The sequence below is a fragment of the Euleptes europaea genome, chromosome 10, assembly GCF_029931775.1.
Source record: "Euleptes europaea isolate rEulEur1 chromosome 10, rEulEur1.hap1, whole genome shotgun sequence".
Taxonomy (NCBI): Eukaryota; Metazoa; Chordata; class Lepidosauria; order Squamata; family Sphaerodactylidae; genus Euleptes; species Euleptes europaea.
This window is the reverse complement of record NC_079321.1, coordinates 6075480-6103128: the sequence shown is the minus strand read 5'-3', so window position 1 is coordinate 6103128 and position 27649 is coordinate 6075480. Positions and strand designations below refer to the sequence as shown.

Sequence of the window (27649 nt, the reverse complement as noted above, 5' to 3'; positions counted from 1 at the left end):
AGCGGGGCGGGGGGCGGGGGGCGGCCGTTCGTTTCCGGTCGCTTCTCTTCCGGGGCATTTCCTCTCTCTCTCCCTCCTTTCAGTCGCCGCATTCATTCCTGTCAGTCGTGGGGGAGCCGCGGAGGGGCGCGACCGAGATGGACACGCTGGGCAGGAAGGTGGTCGTCTGCGACAATGGCACCGGGGTGAGGAGAGAGGGGGGTTCCGGGCGGGGTTTGGGTAGGTGGGCGGGGTCCCCCTCCCGCCGGAGGGGGAGAGCAGGGCCTGCTCGCGACGCCTCCCCTCTTCCCCCCACCTCCCTTTTCTTGAACCCCTTTTCTAGCCGGTTGTCCGCCCACCCACGATGACTCAGGGGATTCTCTACTTTGCTGCTGCTGAACTACCACTAATAATGAAGATTCGTGTCTCGTTACAAATGCTGGTTTCTCCACGCCTACCACCCCTCTGCATATCACACCTAATCCAGTGCGTTATCCTGGATTGGATAGAGGCATGGGATTCCTGGCCCATGACCAGTGCTGATTTATCCTCATCCAATACCCCCCTGCATATCGCACCTAATCCAATGCATCCTCCTGGATTGAATGGAGACCTGGGATTCCTGTTTTATGACCAGTGCTGATTTATCCTCACCCACTACCCCTCTGCATATCGCCCCTAATCCAGTGCATCCTCCTGGATTGAATGGGGACCTGGGATTCCTGTCTCGTGACCAGTGCTGATTTATCCTCATCCAATACCCCCCTGCATATCGCCCCTAATCCAATGCATCCTCCTGGATTGAATGGAGACCTGGGATTCCTGGCTCATGACCAGTGCTGATTTATCCTCATCCAATACCCCCCTGCATATCGCACCTAATCCAATGCATCCTCCTGGATTGAATGGAGACCTGGGATTCCTGTCTCGTGACCAGTGCTGATTTCTCCACGCCTAGTACCCCTATGCAAGATCTCAGCAAGGCTGTCAAAGATAGGACGTTTTGGAGGACTTTCATTCATAGGGTCGCCATGAGTCGGAAGCGACTTGACGGCACTTAACACACACACACACACACTACCCCTTTGCATGTCACACCTAATCCAATGCATTATCCTGAATTGAACAGAGACCTGGGATTCCTGTCTCATGACCAATGCTGATTTCTCCACACCTACTGCCCCTCTGCATATCGTACCTAATCCAATGCATCCTGGATTGAATGGAGACCTGGGATTCCGGTCTCATGACCAGTGCTGATTTATCCTCACCTACTACCCCTCTGCATATCACACCTAATCCAATGCATTATCCTGGATTGAACAGAGACTTGAGATTCCTGTCTCATGACCAATGCTGATTTCTCCACGCCTACTACCCCTCTGCATGTCGCACCTAATCCAATCATGCCTGCTAATGTCATTTACCTGCTATTGACATTTGCATGCTATTGCCATTGGGTGTCTGAATTCACTCTTCTCTACTTAAGGATAGATGGACTCACGATCTAGCTGGCTCTGAAGAAGTGAGCTGTGGCTACGAAAGCTCCTACCCTGCCAGTGATTTTGTTAGTCTTTAAGGTGCTGCTGGACTCTTGCCCTTTTCTACTGCTAAAAAAAATGGTGTAGGTGATTATAGCAAGTATGCTACAATCATCCACTTTCACCACTGGAGAACATTACAGTTAAGTAATATAAGTGTAGCAAAATATTGCAATCAAAATCCAAACACCTGGGATATCCCCAGGTGCCATACTGAGTCTGGTCCCCATACTGAGCCTCGTGAAAGCATCTGTGCCCCCTCCCTGAGTTCCTCCCCAAGTAGCATTACTCCCGAGTATTCGTGTGTGGGAGAGGGTTTGGCTCCCTTGTCGAAAGGCTCGCTGCCTCCCTTCCCTGCCCCCTTTTCTGTGAGTATCGAGCTGTTGTTACTAGAGTTGCCCACCTGCAGGTGGCACCAGGGGATATTCCAGGTGTTTGGGGTTTGATTGCAATATTCTGGCAGGGTGTGACCTTTAGTGAGCTACAGCTCACTCCTTCAGGTACAGCTAGAATGTGAGTCCATCTATATCCTTAAGTAGATTATTCCATGGGCCTTCTCCTGAGTAATTGTGGGTGGGAGAGGCTTTGGGGCCCTTGTAGAAAGGCTTGGTGCCTCCCTCCCCCCCTTTGCTGTGTTGTTAGGGTTGCCAGTCTCCAGGTGGCATCTGGGGGTATCCCAGGTGTTCAGATTTCGATTGCAATATTTTGATAAACTTGTCCTTATCTGTAACGCCTTTCAGTGGCAAAAGCAGATGATCGCAGCGTGCGATCCAGTGATTCCCAACCTGGGGTGTGCGTACCTCCAGGGGTATGAAAGAGGACATATAGGGATACGTGAAAAAAAAGAATAATGGTGGGGAAAGGCATTTGAAATAACAGCAACTATATTAATTACAAACATTTTTGTAAGATAAGGGGTACAATTTATAGAAATGGGCCGCTAAGGGGTATGCTAGTGAACAAAGGCTGGGAACCACTGATTTCATCTGCTGGATTTTAAATTAGTATCATATTGAATTGGAATGGTTTATTTTAATTGTGTTTTATGATATTTTGTTGGTGTTAGCCACCCTGAGTCGGGCTTTGGCCTGGATAGAGGGCGGGATGTAAGCCCTAAATAAATAAATAAAAATAAACAAACAACATGGCAAGTATCTTATAGTGAGTTTTTCTGTCTAAAAATATGAGAATACAAGATTTATGATCACTTGGCATACCCATGGAAATTGTTATTAGTCTCTGGTGGCAAAAATATCTGAAAAATGCGTTCTCACAATATTTGCTATAAAAGTGGAATGTTAGGAATGTGAGTAGGAATACTTTAAAATTGCAAAATGTATTGAGTGCATTTATTTATTAAAACATTTATACGCTTCATGGTTTAAGGCAGCTTGCAATAGCCTTGGTTGCTTAAGACAGTTAAATACTGTGTCCTTAATTGCCACTGAAATTGTAATTATTCCTTCTAAAGAGATTGAAATTGATGAAGACTACTAATCTATCTGGAAAAATGTAGTACTTCTCACGCAGTTTGACAACTGATTTTTGAAGAGGTTTAACATGCATATTTTCCGTTTCAAGGAGTATTTATACACAGCCATTTTCGCACTGCAAGATGACTGAATGGGAAGTGAGAGAGCCAGTCAGAAACCACAGGGTTGCGTAGAAAAAGCTATATATGGTAAAATATATGCTCGATTAATTTAGCAAATTTTACTAAACCACATAGTATTTTTTTAGCAAGTTCATGTACGTGTTCGTACTTGTGAGCTTTAGATAGTCCAATTTTAGAATTGGCAAAAACATTTAAATATGTATATGTTATATATACATGTAATACACATATATGTGTGTAATACTTTACATTTATTTAGATAAACGTAGATAAAATACCCCTGACCTGGATGGCCCAGGCTAGCCTGATCTCGTCGGATCTCAGAAGCTAAGCAGGGCCAACCCTGGTTAGTATTTGGATGGGAGACCACCAAGGAATACCAGGGTTGCTGTGCAGAGGAAAGCACTGGCAAACCACCTCTATTAGTATCTTGCCATGAAAACCCCAAAAGGGGTCGCCATAAGTCTGCTGCGACTTGAAGGCACTTTACACACACACAGATAAAATACATAAAAAACAATTTAAAAATCACAATTCAGGATTGGTAGTAAACTTAACCAAATGAAGTCCTAAATAAAATTATCTCCGCTACCTCCTAAAAGTCATAAGTGAGGGGGCCAGGGATGCATCTCCCTGAGGAGGTTAATCCATAACCATGGAGCTGCCACTGAAAAGGCCCTCTCTTGTCTACCTACCAGACAAGCTTCTTTGACTGATGGAGCAGACAGGAGGCCCTCTCCCTGTGATTTACAGAGTTGAGTCAAACACATTGTGCTTTGTACTGCGGTAAGGAGAAATAGTACGAAATTATATATATTGATTTATGGATTTTGAAAGCAAAACGGAAACATAATTATTGTACGGCTTCTTCAAAAAGCAAAGAAAACCCTCCTTAGTTACGTTAAGCAGGTAAAAGGGTGAATGACTGACATGCTGTCTGCATGGGCATAAAAGCAAATTCCCAGCGTTGTTGCTCAGGGTGAGAGAGCTGATGTTCATACCGTCAGGGAATTGGTTGATCCCATGTCCTGTAGGTAGCCTCAAATGCGTTCCTTGGTACTTCCCCATCAGAGACATCAGCAGCCACTTTTTGCATTTGGGGGCAACATTGTGATGGAATCAAGACCTGCCTGCTAACCATGATTCTTGGTGGCCTATTGCAAATAGGCTCATGGTGTTTGTTTGTTTTTGGGGGGGAGAGAAGAATGTCTCGCGTTTGTCTTTTGAAAGCATGTGGAGGAGTGGGGAAACCAACCCGGTTCTCCCGATCAGAGTCCACCGCTCCAAACCACCCATTGAGAAAGAAAAAAGTAAGCATGCATCACTGAATCTAATGCTGTACTTTGGTAGACTGTGGCAGCTGCACAGAATCTGGCAACTCTATCCAAGGTTCAGGATTCAAGGTCTGCAAGAAGAAAGGATTTCCCCAGGATTTTGGGGAGGATGGATGTAATTAATATAAGGGTGGCCCAGGCTTGCCTGATCTCGTCAGATCTCGGAAGCTAAGCAGGGTTAGCCCTGGTTGGTATTTGGTGGGAGACCACGAAGGAATATGCAGAGCCAGGCAATGGCAAACCACCTTTTAGAGCTCATTCCTGAAGGGGGGGGCAAAACCGCATAGGAGCTGGCTTGACCACTACGCCAGCATCCGTGCCACTTGAGCTGTGCAAACTGGCATGGATTCCGGCATACACTGACATACGCAAGTGTGGCGCTTGGGCTCCAGCGCTGCCTCCCGTTGACGCTTTTCCAGCGTATCTCCCCATGCCGACATCCAGGAGGGCGTTCCTGGGGGCGGAGCTGCCTTTAGGCAGCTTCTTACGCATTTTCGAGCCAGGAACACCTCCTCTGCCAGAACTCCAGCCTCTTGGAATGCTATGGAGCAGTATGGTGTAGTGGTTTGGAGTGGTGGACTCTAATCTGGAGAAACGGGTTAGATTCCCCACTCCTCCACATGAAGCCAGCTGGGTGTCCTTGGGCTAGTCATAGTTCTCTCTGAACTCTCAGCCGCATCTACCTTACAGGGTGTCTGTTGTGGGGAGAGGAAGGGAAGGAGATTGTAAGCCGGTTTGATTCTTCCCTAAATGGTAGAGAAAGTCGGCATATAAAAACCAACTCCTCCTTCATGGGGCTTGGAGGAGAAGGACAAGTTTCTGGCTTTATTGTGGGGCTGGAAGCTGTTTAGCAGGTGGTGTGGTGGCACCGTTTCTGGGCATCGCCTAACCTCTGCCCCCACTCAAGAATGGTCTGCTCATCTCTTGCCTTGAAAACCCCATAAGGTTTTGCCATAAGTTGGCTGTGACTTGATGGCTATTTGCACACACAACAACACCACGAAGCGGCTGTGATGCTTATCATCGAATTATCTTCTTTCTTTTTCAGTTCGTGAAATGTGGATATGCAGGCTCGAATTTTCCAGAGCACATCTTCCCGGCTTTGGTTGGAAGGCCAATAATTCGATCAACTACCAAAGTGGGAAACATTGAAATTAAGGTAATGTCGGAAACCTCTTCATTGCATGGTACTCTGGGATACTCTCTGAAATAAACCTTCTGCTACATTGTGTGATGGTCAAGGGCGTAAAGAGTGCAAATGAAAATTGAGCAAAGGTTCCTACACAACACCCAATAGTATAAGTATGGTTTATGTAAGCTTTGTAACAGTTATGTGACATCACAACAGCCTCTTAACCCTTGTTTTCAAAATGCCCAAATGAGCAGAGCAGACATTTGTGGAACCCTCTTCACGTATCCTGAGTAAAACTTAAGGGTCTTGTATGACATGCCTGAATCTGATAAATTTTATTATGAGCCATTGGTGAACAGTAGAAAAAGGAAAATAGGAATCTAGAAGCCTTGACTTGGATGGCCCAGGCTAGCCTGATTTCGTCAGATCTTGAAAGCTAAGCAGGGTCGGCCTTGGTTAGTACTTGGATGAGAGACCAGTGTTTCAGCACTGCTGTTATATGGTCCTGTGGCAAAGACCCCGTCAGGAGCCTCGCCACAGCATTTTGCATCAGCTGGAGCCTTTGGGTCAGTGTCAGGGGCAGCCCTACGTAGAGTGAGTTACAGTAATCCAGTCTAGAGGTTACTGTCTCATGGATCACTGTGGCTAGGTCGGGGCGGGACAGGTAAGGCGCCAGCTGCATGGAAAAAGGCTGCCTTGACCACGGCTGTGACCTGAGCCTTCATAGATAAGGAGGCATCAAGAATCACACCCAGACTCCTGATGGCAGGTGCAGATGTTAATTGCACGCTGTCAAGACTCGGGAGCCGACACCCCACCCCAGAGCTGCCCCAGCCGAGCCAAAGGACCTCCGTCTTCGATGGATTTAGTTTCAGTCAGCTTTTCTTCAACCATCTGGTCACGGCATCCAGGCACCTGGCCAGTGTGTCCGGGGCGTAGTCTGGATGGCCGTCTGACTTTGATGGACAAAGGGTCTGATTCATGTGTTCAAATATTGACAGCTAAGGAATGTGTTAATGCTGTCAAAGTTAAGGCTGTCAGCTGTTGAAGTCCAACAGGGGGTCCTCTATTGACAGGTGATGTAAATACTTGATGGGAATTCACGATATAGCAACCAAAGTTTTGCAGCATTTCTGAAAGATGTACGGGGCGGTGAGGTTGGATCTCCCGGGAAATGGAGTCCCATTCTCATGAGCCGCTCCTATAGGAATGTGCTGTTTTTTTTCTTGGCTAACGTATGGCATTGTCAAGAGAGTGCACTCAAGTTGTTTGGAGGTGGTTGAGAGAAAATGTAGCAGAGGAGTCTATGTCGTGGGTAGGTTGGACCCAAACCATGTTTGGTATGTAAAGCTAGCCCCTCAGATTGTGAGAGGGAGGTTAATAGGACATCACTGCCAGATGCTGGACCATAAATGCACCGTGCTAATAGCAATCCAGACCTCAACAGGTGGGCTGAGGTGTTTCGTATTGGGCGTCTGCCAAAGCTTCCAAGCTCTTGGCAAGGGGAGCTAGATGCTGACCTTTTCATGCCTCTGTTATTAACTAAATGTGCTATGTTGGGTAAACATATTCTAAAGAATGGGTACTCGTGAGTGGCCTTCATGAACTGCAGCCAGTATAGTGACTAAGATTGTGGAAGAGGAATTATCTTGTTCAGATCTCACTCCTGCCAATAACTCATTAGGAGACCGTAAGTAAGCCCTTTTGTGTATTGTCGGCAATACTTGGATAACGTGCATCTCATGGGGGGGTTGTCACAATGACAATGTAGTCATTAAAATGTTTGTATCCTGCCTTTCCTTGTGGTTCAAGGTGGCTTACAATACTTAAAAACATTTTCAGTTAAAAACAGTTTTTAAAAATTCATTTACATTATTTTTAGTCTGTCTTTCTCACATGGACACAAGGTGGAATACACATAGTGAGTCAGTACAGTCAATAATAGAGAGCCAGACTGGTGCAGTTGTTAAGAGCGGCGGACTCTAATCTGGAGAACTGGGTTCAGTTCCCCACTCCTCCACATAAAGCCTGCTGAGTGACCGAGGGCCAGTCACAGTTCTCTCAGCCCACGCAGAGGCTGCCAGTGGCAAACCACCTTTGAATATCTCTTGCTTTGAAAACCCTATGGGGGTCACCATAAGTTGGTTGCGACTTGGTGGAACCAACTTACACACAATCAACAAAACAGATCATGTAGGTAATGTAACTCTTGGAGGTGAGTATTATGCTGTTATACATTTTTTCTTTGTAAACGGGAAAAAATTGGCCAGGATCATTAACTATCCCACTTCCTCTCAAATTGCCCTATAAAAAGGAAAGAGTAAAGGTTTGAAGTGGATGTCCTGAACCTCTCTTCTGGCTCCGCACACCCTAGATTACAGCAACTTTCCAAAATATACTGTTTACTGGAAGCTAGAGGCTAATTTCAGTAACATAGGAGTGTGTAAAAAATGTGCAGAAGTAGCATTTCTGCATACTAGAGTATTGACTGAGAGAAGCACGTTAAATTAAGAGTCAACCAGAGAATGCCAGGAATAGATCTGCTCGCTTTGAGAACATAAGAAAAGCCCTGCTGAATCAGACCAAGGCCCATTAAGTCCAGCAGTCTGTTCTCACAGTGGCCAACCAGGTGCCTCTAGGACAGGGGTGGGGAACCTTTTTTCCATGAAGGGCCATTTGGATATTTATAACCTCATTTGCGGGCCATACAAAATTATCAACTTAAAAATTAACCGAGCAAGCCCCAAGCAGGCAGCTGCCCCAGATGACCCCCCCCCCCCGCATAGGCAAGCAGGCAGACATCCACTCGCCCACCTGGTGGCACAGGATGGTCTGTTGCACCAGCCGGGCGGAGCCATTCAGCCGCACGCGGAGTTGCTCCTGCTCTGTATGGTCAGGGCCAGATTCTACAGCTGGGTCCTGCTACCTCCGCCTGCAGGGATGAAATGAGGATGCACTGGCTAAGAACTCCCCCCCACACACCGTGCATTCTGGCCCTGCCCCCTTTAACCCCTCCAGTGTCACCACTTCTGCCCCCAGCCCTCTTTTAGTACAGAGGGAATATGTTTCTCCATGGCCCGGGTGCCAAAGAGTTAACACAGTTTCTTGGGCAGTCCTAGCAGCTCCATAGCTATCATCTTCTGCAAGGGGGGGGAAAGGTTCCTTTTCTGGGCAAAACAAACTCACATCCCCCTTGAATAGAGGCTATTCCTGTCCGCAGGAGGGGGCAGATCACCAGTCTTAGATCCTTCTGCGCTAGAGATCTGCCAGGACCCACAAAGGGCCAGACCAAATGATTTCACGGGCCTTAAATGGCCCCCGGGCCTGATGTTCCCCACCCCTCCTCTAGGAATCCCTCAAACAAGATGACTGCAGCAGCAGCATCCTGCCTGTGTTCCACAGCACCCAATATAATAGGCATGCTCCTCTGATCCTGGAGCGAATAGGGATGCATCTAGTAGCCATTTGGACTAGTAGCCATGGATACCCGTCTCCTCCATGAACATGTCCGCTCTCCTCTTAAAGCCTTCCAAATTGGCAGCCATCACCACATCCTGGGGCAGGGAGTCCCACCATTTAACTATGTGCTGGATGAAGAAAGGCTTCCTTTTCTCTGTTTTGAATCTCTCACCCTCCAGCTTCAGCCAATGACTCCATGTTCTGATATTATGAGAGAGGGAGAAAAGCTTCCTGTCCATACCTTGCCTAATTTTATAGACATCTATCATATCTCCTCTTCACCACCTTCTTTCTAACCTAAACCGCCCTAAACATTTTAACTGCTCTTCATAGGCTGTTATCCCTATATAGTTGAAGAACAATTTAGTGGCATGTTTCTGAAGAGTGTGATACTGTTCTAATTGTCACCCACGTAGATTTAGGCTTTTAACAGCATGCTAGAACACCGGAGTAATAAACCTCAGTTGGTTCTCTGCCTTGCTCTCTCTTCCCCCACCCCGATCCAGCTACTGAAAATCATCCCTGGTGTTTTCTCAGCATTTGTTAAAGGGTGGTTTAGTCCTGTATTCCAAGTACCTTCCAAGCAAGCTATTTCGTGAAACTGGTTTATGCTGCTTTAGCTCCTGCTGATTGTAAAGAACTGGCTGGTACACAGTGACAATCCAACTTCCTGCTGTATGTCAATCTCCCCACCCAAGAAAATAAACGTCTGAAAACGTAGCAGTAGAGCTTTGACTCTGATAAGAGGGGAGGAGTGGATTGTGATACTGTATGAGTTTATTTTTTACTGACAGGATGGGAGAATATCTGCTTTTGTGGACCCTTCATTGAAGTATATAGCAAGGAGTCAAGTCTTACTTTTATGCAGATAGCTTTCCTCGGTGACAGGAGACCCTATTCGCTCATAAATTTGGTGGCTGAAACCAGTGGGGCAGATCCTGTTGATCTTTTTGTCAGCCTACAGAAATGCAGATTGCTTAGAACAACTGAGTTGTTTTCCACTTTGATATAAAGGATCTAGGAGAGGCAGTGTGGTGTAATAGGCTGGAGTCAGATCTGGGTTCGGATCCCCAGTCGGCCACACAGTTCACTGGGTAATCTTGGGCGAGTCATTCTCTCAGCTTCACGGAGCTGTAAATGAGGATGAGGGGGGGATGCTGCCCTGCAGAAGTCTGGGGTAAAAGTTGGTTGATAGATAAGGGGATTATTAAGGTAGACCAGAGGGTCCTCAACCTTTTTGGGGTTGTGGGCACCATTGGAATTCTGACCCAGCGTGCTAGGCGCAAACCACAAAATGGCAGCCTCGGCTTACCTTCAGTCACACAGAGTTGCGGTGGCACCTGCTGCCAAAGCAACAATTTTTTTTAAATCTGCACAGCCAATCAGAAGCTTTGCTGGGCAAAAGCCCTACTTGGCCTTGCTCATTTTTTAAAAGTGCTTGGCAGGTGCCAGAAAAGGTGGTGGTGGGTCACACCACATTGGGGACCCTGGAGATAGATGAACAGCTTTTAAGAGTAAGTTTCGTTTACCATCTCTTTGCTTCCTTCTAGTCCCATTTCTTCATTTTAAGAACAGGAATAAATGTTAAAACTACTGAATATACTTGTATTGTTTGAGGCATAATTTTAATATTCATTGTCCTAATTTTAATATTCATTTCCCCAAGGGATAGAGGGCGACGCATGTCCATTATAATAGAAAAGATTGGTGAAAAGGTTGCAATGTTAAGGTTCCTGCTTAGTGGAACTGTAGACATGCCAACCCCACCCATGGCACATTATCAGTGAAACCGAGCACTGACTGCTGCATTTAGGGAAATCGTTTCTTCCTGGACCTGTTTTCGTGGCTTTGTTTTCCAAGAGCTTTGCTCTTGCCATCGCTTGCCCTGAACTTCAATAGAGTTATAGAAGTCACAGAATCATAGAGTTGGAAGGGGACATAGAGGCCATCTAGTCCAACGCCCTGCTCAGTGCTCAATACAGGATCAGCTTAGGGCATCCCTGACAAGTGTTTGTCTAGCCTTTGCTTAAAGACTGCCAAATTCCATTGAATGCAGCAGCTTATGAGTCAAACATGCATGCTGCTTTCTGCATCCAATAATAGGCCAATGGAAGAAAGGAAATGGCTAACAAGGATTGATTTATGGTACCGGCCTAAAAGACCCATTGGCCTTCACTTTGTTGAATATAGAATAATAGAATCACAGAGAGGGGCTGTACAGGCCATCTAGTCCAACCCCTTCAATGCAGGATCAGCCTGGAGCATCCCTGACAAGTGCTTGTCCAGCCTCTGCTTAAAGACTGCCAGTGAGGGGGAGCTCACCCACCTCCCTAGGTAGCTGATTCCACTGTCGAACAACTGTTACTGTAAAATATTTTTTTCCAGCCGGCACCTCTCCGCCCGCAATTTAAACCCATTATTGCGAGTCCTGTCCTTTGCTTCCAACAGGAATGGCTCCCTGCCCTCCTCTAAGTGACAGCCCATCAAATACTTCAAGAGAGCGATCGCGTCCCCCCTCAACCTCCTCTTCTCCAGACTAAGCAAGCTTTGGAACATTTCCACCTGTCCCCACATCTGGTTTTCTGCTTTATTTCTGTTGTGCATGCTTAAACAATTTGAATTAAGGATTCCGTTTAGACTACTTCTGATTCTCTTGCTTCTGCCTCTTCTTCATCTTTCTTGACTTGTTGAAGTAGAATAACAAAAAGATGGTAAGGGAGGCGCCTCCCCACAAAGACTGTCATCTAAACTTTTGCTTGATGGGACCCTTGTAGCCTTCCTTTTCTTTCTTTTTTCTTTCTTTTTTGGTGCCTTTAAAATTTTCCCATGTCATCGTCAGTTTTGAATACGCACCTCCTTTTAATCTTCCTTCATTGCTTTGGTTTGGTGGCTCTTAAATTCTTGTACATTTCTTCCAAATATGACATACTCCCAATGAGTAATATCAAGAAATCGCACCACTATGTTAAAATGTAAATACGACAAGAAAAAATAACATAGGCAGACCACCGTCTTAGACTCAACAGCAATGTATGTAGTAATCCCTAGTACAATTCCCTAAACATATAAATTCAGGTAAGTACAAAAAGTCATATTGCTATAAACGCAAGGAAACTGCATGAAAATCCTAACTAACAATACGTTGTATCGACTTCTTGAGTTGTGAGCATGTCTACAAAACACAGTGTAGGTGAAGACGGTCGTATGACTTTTTGTACTTACCTGTGATTTTGAAACATGAATTTTATATGTTTAGGGAATTGTACTAAGGTTTATTACATACATAACTGTTGGAGTCTAAGATGGTGGTCTGCCTATGTTGTTTTTTCTTGTTATACTCCCAATAAGGGCAGCCGCCTGTAGGCACAGGCCCATTTAGCCTAAATGTCAGTACAGAGTTTAGTATCCATGCTAGAAACTGTGTCTTAAGCCATAATAGAGGTGAGCTACATAGAGAATGCTCACACAGCATTTACTGTGCAGGCATTAGAAAGGTTCAGATAGGGCTATTAACACGATTGGAGCTGGTTTACACATGCGGGCTATCCCTTTTCTTCATGTGATTCCTCCCATAGTTCCTGGGGTTGCACGGGGGAAATGTAGCATGAGCTGGTGGCAAACTAGACCTCAGGGGATCCCCAACCTTTTTGAGCCTGTGGCCACCTTTGGCACCTTGACACAGGATAGTGGGTGCAGCCAGAAAATGGCTCCTGCAGCAGGCGGAGCCAGCCAGAAAATGGCAGAAAATTAGCATCTGTAGTGAAATGAGAATCCTATGTTCCTACTCAGCCCTGGGAGGGAGGGTCAGTTGCTCTGAATTTGTGAACGAACACAAGTTTTAATCTCGTTGTAATCTCCCCTTGCAGCTTCTCTGTTTGAGGACTTCCACTATTTTGATGATGCTAATTTTCTGCCTCTAAACATTCCTCCTCTGCTTGGATCAAGCTGATTACAATGTGAATTGTACCTCTGCATCCATTCCTGACTCCGACTGGGATATAAGGACTCGGGGATCTCTTTTACGACTTGTATCTGATGAAGGGAACTTTGACTCTTGAAAGCTCGTACCTTGAACATCTTTTTGGTCTCTAAGGTGCTATTGGACTTGAATCTAGTTCTTCTGTCTGCACAAAACTTCCATGTTTGTGTGTGTGTGTGTGTGTGTGTAGGGAAGTTTTGTGCAAAGAGAAGAAGAGTTGGCTTTTATATGCCGACTTTCTCTACCACTTAAGGCAGAATGAAACCGGCTTACAATCACCTTCCCCTCCCCACAACAGACACCCTGTGAGGTAGGTGGGGCTGAGAGAGCTCTTAATAGAGCTGTGACTAGGCCAGGGTCACCCAGCTGGCTTCATGTGGAGGAGAGGAGAAACAAATCCAGTTCACCAGGTTAGCCTCCGCCGCTCATGTGGAGGAGTGGGGAATCAAACCTGTTTCTCCAGGTCAGAGTCCAGTGCTCCAAACCACCGCTTTTAACCACTACACCATGCTGGAAGTAGATATCTATGGTTTAGATGTTATATTGTGTTCAGTTGCTGAAGATCAACCGCTCCCCCTGTATTTGTCTGTATGTGATAATATTAAGAAGCATTTCTTTGGCAGCTCCATTGACAGGCAATGTTCGCTTTAGTTAGCTTTAGTTAAAAGCATGAGGACTAATTGAACTTTCTTCATTTGGATTACATGGAAAGTTAGAATGTTGGTGGGACGCAGAACAAAGGCTGCCTCTTTTATGCCTGTACTGTGTAAAAATAATAATACAGGTTGAGTATCCTTTATCTGGACTGCTTGGGACCAGAAGTGGTCCGTATTTCAGATCTTTCCATATTTTGGAATTTTTGCGTATACATAATGAGCTATCTTGTGGATGGGACCCAAGTCAAAACATGAAACTCATTTATGTTTTATATATACTTTGTGCACATAGCCTGAATGCAATTTTAAACAATATATTAAATAATTTTGTGTACACTGAACCATCAGTGCTGAGGGCCTATGAGTAACGCCTGCATGCCGGCTCAAAAGGTCCGGTTTTCGGATCAGTCCGGATATCGGTTGTCCAGATAAGGGATACTCAACCTGTAATCATGAAGGCCATAGGGGAATTACAGCACTGGTTTTCAGCATATGGCATTGTCTGCGATTCCTAAATAGATCACCCGGCACAGCCATGTAAAAAAAAATTGCATGATAGGGAAACCACATTTATCCTTCTCTTCAGGGAAACCCTAGGGCTACAGGGTAGGGTTGCCAGCTTCCATGTGAGGCCTGAAGTTCCCCTGGAACTGGCCTAGGATTGCCCCTCCCCTATCTACTTTGAATTTCCCCGGTGTTGCGGCCAGGTGAACTGGCCTAGGATTGCAGTTTTACAGTGTGATCCTGAAGAGAGTTACTCTAATCTAAGCCCATTCATTTCAGTGGGCTTAGACTGGAGTAACTCTCCTTAGGATTGCACTGTAAGTCTGCCAGCTGTAGGCTAAAATAAAGCTTCTCCCCCCCCCCCCGGCTCAGTGTGGAACCTGCAGTCCCTTAATTTGCTTCTGCTACTTGTTCTCTCTGCTTCTGCAGCTGCTCGTGACTCCCCTTTGGTGCTGTGCACAGAAGCATGATGACATGCATGGGCAGTGTATTCCGCTAAGCCCGCCTCCTTATGTGCAAATCCATATCATGTACCCCCTTTTCATATAAATATACGATAAAACAATGCTGAGGCGTCTGAGAAGCGTTTTGTGTAAAGCTAGGACCTCTGGCGTCCTGGAGCTACGGTTGTCACTTGCGTGGAACGGCGAGCTGACGTTCCTTCCAGAATGTGGGGCTGTCAGGCACAATCTTGCTGTCATGGAAGTAAATTGAAACTTGTGAATTCATTAACCTGTCCCCTTGCCTGTCTCCTGTGTCCCAAAGACTGTTATCTAGGGATGCCAGCCTCCAGGTGAGACCTCGGGATCCCCTGGAATTACAACACATCTCCATACAGAGATCAGTTTCCCCGGAGAAAATGGATGCTTTGGAGGGTGGACTCTATGCCATTATAAATCACTGAGGTCCCACCCTCCCCAAGCTTCATCCCCAAATCTCCAGGAGTTTCCCAACCTTGATCTGGCAACCCTACCTCCCCATCCCCTGGCGATGGCCGAGGGGGGCATGGCAACCCATCACAAGCCTAAATTTAAACCAGCAGTTCCTTTTGAATGGGTTTTTTAAAATCCCAAAGCAGAGTGAATAAAAAAATTTTTTTAGGGGAAAAGGTTAATTTACCCGTTTTCGTTTTTACCCTGTAGGATCTTATGGTAGGCAATGAAGCCAGCGAGCTGAGGTCCATGTTGGAAGTGAACTACCCAATGGAGAATGGCATTGTCCGGAACTGGGATGATATGAAGCATCTTTGGGACTACACCTTTGGACCGGAAAAGCTGAACATTGACACACAAAACTGTAAAATACTGCTGACGGAACCTCCCATGAACCCAACAAAGAACAGGGAGAAGATTGTGGAGGTGGGTACTTCTGAGAGAAATCACACCTGACTGAGAAGAAAATAGCCAATATTACAATACGCCTGTATAGAACTATGGTGAGGCCTCATTTGGAATACTGTGTGCAGTTCTGGTCGCCGTGTCTCAAAAAGGACATTTGCAGAGCTGGAAAAAGTACAGAAGAGGGCAACCAAGATGATGGTTGGAGCCCCTTCCCTATGAGAAAAGGCTGAAGAGTCTGGGTCTTTTCAGTTTAGAAAAGGCCACCATAGCTTCCTTCAGTCACATAATGAAGATCCTTTTGCTGCGGTGGCATCTGCTGCCAAAAAAACATTTTTAAAAAATCTACACAGCCAATAGAATCTACAGTGGCCAATTGTGGATCCTTGGGATCCACCTACCTGGCCCTGCCAACTTTCTAAAAACACTTGGTAGGCACCAGTAAAGGTTCTGGTGGGTGCCATGGTACCCCCAGGCACCACATTGGGGACCCCTGATGTAGACTTTGACACTTCTGCCCAAAGAATCAGGAGACCCTTTGGGGAGAGTTTTTTGCTGCTGTGGATTTTGTGCTGTTATGGGGTTGTCAGGTGGACACCACTTTTATTTCTAAACCTGGTCCTCTTCATTTCAGTAAGCTGTGTAAAATTTGACAGAGTATATCGTTCATTTCAGTAAGCTGTGTAAACTTTGGCTGAGTCTATCAGCTGACGAGGCCTATTGACAGACTTTGGCAAAAAGAAAAACGTTAGCCTAACGATAACATTGGTTTGCCACTTCTTTAACAGGAGCCTGCCTTGAACAAATATATCGTTCTGAAGTCAAATGTCAACACTGAAATGTTCGGCTCTTAGAGAGCCATTTGCTTCTGTCAGAGAGAATTCATACAATTTTTTATTGTTTCCTTTGCGTGGTTGCAGGCCATTCAGTGAACATTGCATGTGTGACCCTCCTGTTTGCGTTCTCCTGCACATATGGATCTCCTCTGTCTCATTGCCACTAATGAAAAGAGCTCTTCTTGCTTGCATTATGGGGTAGCGCCCTAAACTGTTCATAACCCCCTAAAGCTCAAAGCCCTCTTATGAAATCCCATTAGTTGGGCTGGATCCCAGCAGTAATTTCTGTTAAGGGGCTGACTTTCATTGATTTCCCTCTCACTGCCACCCTCCATTTTCTCCTCGTAATCTTCTTGGGGGGGATCCGCTGTCCTCCCCAGGAGCAGCATTTCAAGGAGATAAGTAGGGAGGGAAAGTAAGGAAGTTCTGTTCTTCTAACAGAAATGGCTTTCGTTAGCGGAAATTATCGCCAGGATCTGGTCCATGGTCGAAGATAAGGCAAAATGACTTATGGCACTCATCTTAGGCAAATATTACTTCTTTTTAAAAAACTTGTGGGAACAGTCTTGTGACTTAAATGATATCTGATCATCATGACTTGCTAGCAGATACAGAATCAAACTTGGGAAGTTTTCAACGAGATGTTAAATGTCGACCACATTTCACAGCTGTGAAATGTATTGAGCTTCTGGCAATGAGAGAGTGTTTTTTTTGGGGGAGAGGGGGTTTAAAAAGAAACCTTTCGAAACCCAGTGTGCAGTGGCTTGTGAAGACTAGGCCTTCAGGAGACCTGGCTTCAGGTTCCTCGCTCTGGATTGACTTGAGCTGGCCAATTGCTTTTATCCCAACCTACCCCTTGAGGATATTGGAATAAAATGTTAGACAAGACTCATGTACGTTGATCTCAACTCCTTGAAGGAAAGGTGAGATTTAAAAAAATAAAACAGACATGTTTTTATTTTCTAGGTAATGTTTGAAACATACCAGTTTTCTGGGGTCTATGTAGCCATTCAAGCGGTGCTCACTCTTTACGCTCAAGGTAAGTAAAATACTGCTCTTAATCGCACGTTTTATAGGGCTGGAAATCATTGACTTATTGATATGTTTTATTACTGATTTTATGTGATTTTTATTGTACTTATTGTAGTTATTATGTTGTGAGCAGCCCTAAGCCCAGCTACATCCGGGGAGTGATGGTGGGGCATAAAATAAATAAATAAATAAATAAATAAATGTGCCTTAAAGAGACTTCTTAATAATGAGACTTCTTAATGTACTTAACTTCCTTAAACTTATATATTAAAAGGTTAATACCTATATTTTATCCTCTAGTAATTATTATTTAATATGGAGTATATGTATTTATTCTATATTTCTCTTATCCTGCTAAATGACTACTACATCTATCACTCTTCAGTAATAATAATAAGAAAAACAAAGCATATCAATTACACTGATAACATATTTGCATAGTCATACTAGAGCTTCCATTTTCTTTTCAGTTCTTCTGCTGGTCTTCTGTTCAACAGATGCGTCAGCCTGGCCATCACTGCATATGCTGCCATTTTCTTTTGCCATCGATCTATTTATGGTGTTTCTTCTTGTTTCCATTTTGTTTGTTTGTTTTTTGTATGGGACCCGTGATTCTCCAGTGTGATGGAGCGGTCAGATCAGGGGTGTCAAACATAAGACCCACAGGCCAGATCCGGCCCCTTGAGAGCTCTTATCCACCCTGCAAGCCAGGCACCCCCACTCCAGTCCCGATCTGGGCTGGCGAGGCATGGCCCGGCCCGACCAAGTGACATTTATGTCATATCCAGCCCTCGTAACAATGCAGTTTGACACCCCCGGGGTAGAGTGTCAGGCCAGGATCTGGGAGACCCAGGTTGGAATCCCCCCTCTGCCGCGGAAGCTTGCTTGGGTGACCTTGGGACAGTCATATCCTCTCAACCTCTAACCTACCTCGTGGGGCTGTTGTGAGGCTAAAATGGAGGAGAGGGGAACGATGTAAAAGCCGCTTTGGGGGTCCCCATTGGGGAGAAAGGTGGGGTACAAATGAATTAAATAAATAACAGGGAAGGAGGAGAATGGAAGAGGGGTGGAAATGTTTCCTACTCGTGTTTCCCATTTTTTTAATCAGTTTTCTTAGAATTTTGTCAATATTTTAGGATACTTTGTAATGGCCTGTGGCTATACAAATAAACTCACTTCACTTCTACTCGGTTTCCCCTCCCTATGTTTCAGGAGTGCCCCCCCCCTGCAGGAACATATTTTGGTCTACTTCCTGTTCCTGTGGGAATTCGGCATGCCTGCATGCGTAACATCCTTTCATTAAAAGGTGAAATGACTAACATTTTTTTAAAATGGTAACGGATAAATCATAAGGCTAAAGATAAACACAGCCGACCGATACAGAATATGTGGAAGTCTAGGATCTCTTTCATATTGATCCTTCCTGTGCTGTCAAGGAAATGCGTGCATTGGTTTATTTTTTTTAAAAAGCGGGTTACTTTGCTGAAACGCAGTCAGTTCTTCCCAAGGAGGAAAGTCAAGCTAGGTGAAGATTTTAAAACCTCGTCACCGCATTCCAATATGATCACGAGTTATCCCAGTTATGGCATTTCTGTTCTCATGAGGTGATTTCCCCCCTGCTCTTCCTGTCTAGGGTTACTGACAGGTGTCGTTGTGGATTCTGGAGATGGCGTGACCCATATCTGTCCAGTCTATGAAGGCTTCTCCCTTCCTCATCTCACCAGAAGGCTAGACATCGCTGGCAGAGACATTACCAGATACCTCATCAAGGTAACTAAATCTGAGGGGAAGGCCACATCGTCCCATTACAGCTGTGCTGCTTTTTTTGTTCAAAAGCTTGTATAAGAACGAAACAGAAACCCTGCCAAGGAAGTTGTTATTCTACAGAAGATCAAAATCCGCCGTGGAAGAAAGGGACTTTCCAGGATACCAAACGGCAGGGACTGAGCTCATTTTCATCAGAAACTTTCTGAATCTCAAGCCACCTCTGTGTACCCTTCCCCCCCCCCCCGCCCATCTCAGGGTCAGCGGCCACCCTTCAGTTTGCGTTGGCCACCAATACGCAGTTACAGCCAGAGTGTTCCTAAAGAAATTCACGGATCCCACTGCAATAGACGTCAAAGACTCCCCTTCCACAAGAGGAACTAACTTTGGTATACCTCTTCCCGTATGACTTTCTCCCAGAAATGCGCAGGTCATTCCTTAAAAGTAACTAAAATAGCCAGCACAAACTTTAAATGCCCAGCCCTTAAGCCGCATCACATTAGCAGTGTAAAGTAAGATTATGGGCCAGCACGAAATCCAAAACATCACTGAGAACTGAGCAAGTCTTAAATCACTGCTTAAAGTTCAGAAGGGTTTGGTGCTAGTCGTTGGGAGGCCTGTTCAGTAAACAAAGTGCCACAACCAAGAAGGCCCTGTATGCTTTAGGCAGCTGCCTGGCTTTGGAAAGTCGGGGATTAGGGGCTCCGAAGAAGCCCCCCCCCCCAATGAGCAGGCAGTTTTAGGAGCGAGAAGGCACGACCTGCAACCAAACATCACTCTATTAAAGTTGGGAAGGCATTTCCAGTGCTAATCGGCAATCTCATTTTGTATCCTTTGGACTTGTTTTCAAAGGCAGCTCTCTGCAGTGTGCATCACAGCCATTGAATCTAGAAGTGATCAGAGCAGGGAATAACCATGGGCCGTGGCTTCCTTTATCGGGTCAGTCCATCTCATGTTGGGTCTTCCTCTTTTCCTGCTGCCTTCAACTTTTCCCAGCATTATTGTCTTTTCCAGTGACTCTTGTCTTCTCATAATGTGACCAAAGTACAATAGCCTCAGTTTGGTCATTTTAGCTTCTATGGAGAGTTCAGGCTTGATTTGATCTAGAACCCACTTATCTGTGTTTTTTTTTGCCAGTCCACAGTATCCGTAACGCTCTCCTCCACCACCACATTTAAAAGGAGTCTACTTCCTTCCTATCAGCTTTCTTCATTGTCCAGTTTTCACACTCATACGTAGTAATGGGGAATACAATGGCATGAATTAACTTGATCTTGGTTGCTAGTGACACCTCCTTACACTTAAGAATCTTTTCCAGCTCCTTCACGGCTGCCCTTCCCAGTCTCAGTCATATTTCAGTAACCTTTGTTTGTTTGTTTTTTTTAAAAATGGCAACCAGCACCATCCCATTGTACTCGATGTGCGGCTTATGTCCATTTTGTGCTCAGGTACCCAGAGTATTAGGAGCCCCGTGGCGCAGAGTGGTAAGCTGCAGTACTGCAGTCGAAGCTCTGCTCACAACCTGAGTTCGAGCCCAACGGAAGTTGGTTTCAGGTAGCCGGCTCAAGGTCGACTCAGCCTCCCATCCTTTCGAGGTCGGTAAAATGAGTACCCAGCTTGAGACCAAACTGCAGAGCTTGAATGCTCCGGTGTCTTGGCCCACGTCACTTGCTGTTTCATTGAATTGACTTAGGCGGCCCTTTCCCTTTTGTTATGTCTGGAAGTACAGGGGCCTTCTGCTCTGTCGCTAACTGACCTTGCTTTTTAACCCCAGTTGCTTTTGCTACGAGGTTACGCCTTTAACCATTCCGCCGATTTTGAGACGGTGCGCATGATCAAAGAAAAGCTCTGCTACGTGGGCTACAATATCGAGCAGGAGCAGAAGCTGGCCTTGGAGACGACGGTGCTGGTGGAATCCTACACGGTGAGTAGTGTCCGGCTGCTGGCTACATAGCTGCAGTCTTACCATCTCTGGCACTAATTGAAACGCAACGCTTTGAGTGAAACGTGTTCTTTTTGCAGCTAGATTCTTGATGGGGAAATTACACATTTTAGCCGGGTTCCAAGAAAGGGTCAAAATCAACACAAATAACTGGAGTCGAAGGTCCAGTTGGTGTAGTGGTTAAGAGCGGTGGTTTGGAGCAGTGGACTCTGATCTGGAGAACTGGGTTTGATTTCCCACTCCTCCATGTGAGCGGTGGAGGATAATCTGGATTTGTTTCCCCACTCCTCCACATGAAGCCAGCTGGGTGACCTTGGGCTAGTCACAGCTCTCTCAGCTCCACCTACCTCACAGGGTGTCTGCTGTGGGGAGGTGAAGGGAAGGTGATTTTGATTCTCCCTTAAGTGGTAGAGAAAGTCAGCATATAAAAACCTTCTTCTTTTTCTTTGTTGGGCACCCAGGTACCATGTTGGGGATCTGTGCCATAGAGCAAGCCGAGCTACCGTATGATGTGACCCAGCAGAGCGGTTCGGGGATGTCCCCCTTGCAAGCTTGAGCCAGCCTTGTGCTGCTTGGGTGGGGGGGAGGTTTCCAGTAGCAACCAGGTGCTTGCAGAACACAGCCTGCATTCAATAGAAATGTAATAGTTTTGGGGGTGCCTTCTGTCATTCAGCTCCCAGACGGCAGGATTATCAAAGTGGGTGGTGAACGGTTCGAGGCTCCGGAAGCTCTTTTCCAGCCTCACTTGATCAACGTGGAGGGGGTCGGCGTTGCTGAGCTGCTCTTCAACACCATCCAGGCTGCAGATATCGACACCAGGTAGGTGTCCGTTCCCTACCCAGGAGAGGTAGGGGGTGGGGAAAGGGGCCCGTCTTGAATTGCGGTGGACCTTTAGGCCGGAGAACGGAGCAAAAGTCCAGCAGCACCTTAATGACTTAACAATGTCAGAGAAATAGATGGGACTAAGTGAAGCAAAAAAAAAGAAGTCTTTATAGAAAGGTTTATTGTAAAAGAGAGGGGAAAAGGGAAAGGGTGGTTGGATTCAAAAGGGGGTGGAAAAAAGGCAAAACAAAATACAGGGGAAAGCACCCAGCAACAACGCCACAGAGATATTAAAATGAAAAGCAATACAGTTGCACTAACTAAGCTAAATATGTTATCTGTATTGTGGCTGGTTCCTCAGAGACTGTGCAGAGCTCCTTGTGATAACAAGAAGTCGAAGGAGTCTTTAACCCCCTACCCAATTTCCTGTGGACCTGGTTTCCACTTGGAGACTGAAAACTGACGGGAAAATCCCAAATGTCCCTATATTTACGCTAAATGGCATTGGACCTAAGCCGGCCTCCTTTCTAAGAATGACAAGTAGATTTCCCCACTCCCACGCAAACCCCCATCTCTGATGTCAGAGGCTACATATCTCATATAGTCCCACCCCCATCAAGCTCCTGATAATGCTTCTGAACTTCCATGACAAATCGGGGGCCTGATCCAAACCGGACTGTCCTTTGTCCAAAAGGGATTAAGTCTGCCAGGATGATCCAGTGTGGGATGGAAGTGGAATACCTCATTGTAACGGAATCTAGTGTTCCAGATGCTCTCGGTGGCGCTCTTAAGCCTTAGCAAGTTTTAGGATTTGTCACACACTGAGCCACAGTCTCTCCCAAAGGCTAGGTGCAAGCCACATCATAAATCAACGGAATTAGGAATTATTCTGGCTGGTGAGGGAGGCCAGAGGTTCAAGCAGGCAAGGAAATAGTTTAAGTTTGTAGGTTAACATGTGACGAAACGTGTTAAAAACAGTCGGTTAGAGAGGAGAGTCTCTGAACTGATCACCACCACAGCGAATTGACATTCAGAATCTGGTTTGTAAATGGTCTCAGAGAGAATATTGGAGAACATAAAAAAGCCCTGCTGGATCAGACCAAGGCCCATCAAGTCCAGCAGTCTGTTCCCACAGGGGCTAACCAAGTGCCTCGAGGAAGCCCACAAACAAGACTACTGCAGCAGCAATATCCTGCCTGTGTTCCAAAGCACCTAATAGGCATGCTCTTCTGATCCTGAAGAGAATAGGGATGTATCATGACCAGTATTCATTTTGACTAGTAGCCACGGGTAGCCCTCTCCTCCATGAACATGTCCACTCCCCTCTTAAAGCCTTCCAAGGAGGGGGGATAACAGCCAATATAGGCTTTGTTGTGGGGTGGGGGGGTGGGGTTTGCTTACTCAATGATCACTTGTGCTGCTCTTTATAAAAACAGAAACCCATCCTTGGGGATTCAGTGTTCATATCATTTATGATCTAAAAGATGGCGTGTCTGTGTTTTAGGTCAGAGTTCTACAAGCACATAGTGTTGTCTGGAGGTTCCACTATGTACCCTGGGCTGCCTTCCCGACTGGAACGTGAACTTAAACAGCTTTACCTGGAACGGGTCCTGAAAGGTGATGTGGAAAAACTTTCTGTAAGTACTTGTCCCTTAAGCTTACTGTTCTTTTTAAATTTGAATATGCAAGAGAGTCGCTAGAGGGAGCAAGGGAGTCAGGACAGTCTTCATTAACCCTCGATCTTACAAACAGCCAGCTTTGAGTAGACTGGGGGTGACAGACATAAGGCCGAGGGCCAGATCTGGCCCCTTGAGAGCTCTTACTTGGCTCGGGAGCCAGCCCCCCCCCCCACACACACACACTCAGTCTGGGCTGGTGAGGCACGGCACACAACTAATGACATTTATTAAATTTACGTTAGGCTGCCCATTGCCATGGATTGTACTAGGGTTTCAAGTCAATGTGTTTAGGGTTGTGAGACTCCTGTAGTATCGATTACTGGCCTGATCTCATTAGATCTGAGAAGTTAAGCAAGGGTCTGCCCTGGTTAGTACTTGGATGGGAGATCACCAAGGAATACCAGGGTCATTGTGCAAAGGAAGGCAATGGCAAACCACCTCGGTTAGTCTCTTGCCTTGAAACCCTACTGGGTTGAAATAAGTCGGCTGCGACTTGTCGGCACTTTACACACACCACACATCATTTACTCTGTTATTCTGGCTTATTCTTTCCTCCCCCCCCCCCCCCATTCTCTTGACACAAATTAAAACCGATGTTCTCTTGCCGAATCAAAATTCCGAACCATAGTTAATCCTGGTTTCGGGAGCGAGAAAACAAACCATAATTTATAGTTTGAACATAAGAAACCAAGGTTTGCCAAAGCAGAAATTATTAACTACCCAGCCCCACACGAGAGAAGGGAAGGAGCATGTGACATCCAAGAATTGCCTTCCTGTAACTGTGGTTTGTCATTACGCATTTATCATGCTAACAACATGTGTTGGAGAACTTTCCTCATTTTGTCTATTGTTTATGCGTAATACTATAGCAAATTCAGCAGTTGAACACGTGAACACATGAAGCTGCCTTATACTGAATCAGACCCTTGGTCCATCAAAGTCCGTATTGTCTACTCAGACTGGCAGAAGGTCTCAGGCAGAGGTCTTTCACATCACCTACTTTCCTAGTCCCTTTAACTGGAGATGCCGGGGATTGAACCTGGGACCTTCTGCAGAGGCTGTACCACTGAGCCACAGCCTCTCCCCAACATACCCCAGTTGAAGGTGTATGGGAAATAGAACACTTTTTGAAAAACATTTTAAAAAATCATTAGGGAAGGACCGAACTTTGGAGAGAAAGCTCAGACTAGGATGCTTGTGGAATTGTCTTCCCCAAAAAACTGCTTGCTCTAAACTGGCCTTAGCATTTTCTTTTAAGTTACTGAAAAGAGATGTAATAGAATACTGAATAGAGAAGTACGAGAGAAGAAGAAGAAGAGTTGGTTTTCGTATGCCGACTTTCTCTACCACTTAAGGAAGAATCAAACCGGCTTACAATCACCTTCCCTTCCCCTCCCCACAACAGACACCCTGTGAGGTAGGTGGGGCTGAGAGAGCTGTGTCTAGCCCAAGGTCACCCAGCTGGCTTCATGTGGAAGAGTGGGGAAACAAATCCAGTTCACCAGATTAGCCTCTGCCGCTCATGTGTGGGAGTGGGGAATCAAACCCGGTTCTCCAGATCAAACCACTACTCCAAACCACTGCTCTTAACCACCACGGCTTAGTGGTAGAGCGTCTGCTTGGCATGCTGAAGGTCCCAGGTTCTACCTCCAACATCTCCAGTTAAAGGATCAGGTAGGAGGTGGTGTGAAAGACCTCTGCCTGAAACCCTGGGGAGCTACTGCCAGTCTGAGTAGACAGTGCCTGATTTAGATGAAGTGAGGCCCTAGGCCATTCCACTTGTGAAGCCCCTCCTAATCCCCCATCCTCACGGCTAGCGGAAGATGGAAGAGTGTTTTAAACAAAATTCAGTGAAGCCGAGGATAATGACAGGCGTTTAAATTTCCGCAATTCACAATTCCTCCCCTAAAGGACCTAAGATGTTATTGTTAAATAGTGATTGTGGTGGAAAGGATAAATGTTAAAATTAACACCGTGAAAAACTTTTGCAATAACTGAACTTTGTAAACATTTTGTGGAATAAGCAGGATTTTTTTTAAGGAAAATGAAGTTGTAAGTTTACTGTTGTATTCTTTAAAGTACATATATTCTTTTAAAATACATATTAAGAAATAAAGAAACTACAATAATCAATAATCAAGACTAAAAAAGTTTTTTCCTAGCCTTTCTCATAACAAAATCATCCAAAAGTTCATCAAAATGTGTTTGTCTAAGTTTGTCACTTTCAATGCGCAGAATGCTCAGTGCGGACAAGCTGTCTTGCGACATTGTGGCCCTTAATTCATTTTTAGTTCTTTTGAGGCTTGAAAAAAAGATCTCTCCCGAGCAGTTAGTGACCATTAAGCTAAGAAATAGCTGCAAGATTGCTTCCACATTAGGAAAGGCAATCTGAATTTTTTCCTTGTATATAATTTGATAAAGGTCTGTACAAGACAGGGACTGCTCTTCTGTAGGCCGATGGCTTTGTCTCACGTATAAGTGAAAGAGCAGAAGTTCAGCATTATGTTTCAAGTTACAGTGTGTTATGAGAGCATGTGTAAGAAAGACCTATGACAGTGTTAAAAATATTATACACCTTGGCCAGTGGCCCCCTAGATTTTGAGGCCCTAGGCTTCAGCCTGCCAAGCCTATAGGTAAATCCGGCATTGTGAACAGACAGTACTGACCTTGATGGACCAATGGTCTTGATTCAGTATAAGGCAACTTCATAGGTTCAAGTCCTACAAGATGATCCCCTCTACTGGCTCCCTAGTAGTTGGGTCATTGCCTGCCTCCCTCCCCGAAAGAGCCATTTGAATTTCAGTCCTGTGACTATAGTTTTGGCAAGCTTTCTTTTGTAGCCTCCAGTAACATCAGTCCTGTTTCTCGTCCCTGTAAGAAATTCAAAATTCGCATAGAAGATCCGCCCCGTCGGAAGCACATGGTGTTCCTGGGGGGTGCCGTTCTGGCAGACATCATGAAAGACAAAGACAACTTCTGGATGACCCGGCAGGAATACCAGGAGAAGGGCGTGCGTGTCCTGGAGAAACTGGGCGTGACGGTTCGATAAGCGTGGGGAACGTCCTCCCGTCCAGGCCCGGAAGCTCACATTCCTTCCACCGACAGTCTTTGAACTCCTTCAATTTTACATGAACGGGAAAGGCCTGTCTGTGCCCCTTTGACCCGAAGGCCAGGTTTTGGTTTTGTTACTTTCCCCCCCTTCTGTTTGGGTATTGGATTATGTGGCTGTGTTTTGATGGCTTAATTGGACCACTTTCTCCGCAAATAAAGCCAGAGCGGGTGAGGCTGGCTTTTCCGTTGCTGGGTTAATTGCTGTAGGCTTATGTTCACATCCTTACAGTACCCCCTTATCAGCTTTTGTGTGTACCTCACCGCGGGTGGGAATCCCTTTAGCAGGAGAGAATTTTTGCTTTGCTACCAGGTACCTGCCATCATTATTCACAGAGAATTTTTGCTTTGCTACCAGGTACCTGACATCTTTTTTCACAAGAGAACTTTTGTTTCACTACCAGGTACCTGCCATCGTTTTTACGAGAGAATTTTTGCTTTGCTTCCACGTACCTGCCACCGTTTTTCACGAGAGAACTTTTGCTTTGCTGCCAGATAATCTACCATCATTTTATACTGTTCCCTGGAGTGTGGGTTGTATCATACCTTGGTTACACACTGTGCAAACAGGCAAAGCTTATAACCAATTTTTAATACTCTCCCAGAATACTTTGGATTCTGTGGGCATAAGTGATTGGAACCCGTGGATCGGTTTTACGTGTGGAGGAACTATCCTCCGTCGGAAAGGGGCTTTCCTGAGCCTTTTCCGTCAGAGGGTGGCTCCTTCTGCCAGAGGGAAGTGCCTCCACAGATAGAACAGACCTGTGAGGACAAACGCAGGGCTTCTGAAATTAAGTAATGCAGAAACTGACTTCTAGTGCCTAAATTGGGCAAGAAAGCAGAGGGAAACAACGAACAGCTTTAAAAGTTTCCCTAAAAGAGTAGTGGCCCCAGTGGCAAAAATAATGACCTGAAACTCTTGTGTTTTTT

At 45.6% G+C, this 27649-nt stretch overlaps 1 protein-coding gene across 1 annotated transcript; it reads left to right on the top strand.

Moving 5' to 3' along the window:
- Window positions 1-137: 137 nt before the first annotated feature.
- On the top strand, window positions 138-26674 carry ACTR2 (actin related protein 2). Its single transcript, XM_056856641.1, has 9 exons — window positions 138-185; window positions 5518-5628; window positions 15342-15557; window positions 17339-17411; window positions 19038-19174; window positions 20943-21092; window positions 21784-21929; window positions 23437-23569; window positions 26490-26674. Exons 1-9 carry the CDS (start codon window positions 138-140, stop codon window positions 26658-26660), a joined length of 1185 nt encoding a protein of 394 aa, XP_056712619.1. The 3' UTR covers window positions 26661-26674.
- The last annotated feature ends 975 nt before the right edge of the window (window positions 26675-27649 follow it).

What these genes read in the sequence shown, in the direction of transcription:
- ACTR2 (XM_056856641.1), top strand. Translation starts at nt 138, where the DNA reads ATGGACACGCTGGGCAGGAAGGTGGTCGTCTGCGACAATGGCACCGGG. An exon ending in TCTGCGACAATGGCACCGGG is followed by an intron (nt 186 to 5,517) that starts GTGAGGAGAGAG and finishes TTTCTTTTTCAG; the next exon opens with TTCGTGAAATGTGGATATGC. An exon ending in TTACCAGATACCTCATCAAG is followed by an intron (nt 19,175 to 20,942) that starts GTAACTAAATCT and finishes TTTTAACCCCAG; the next exon opens with TTGCTTTTGCTACGAGGTTA.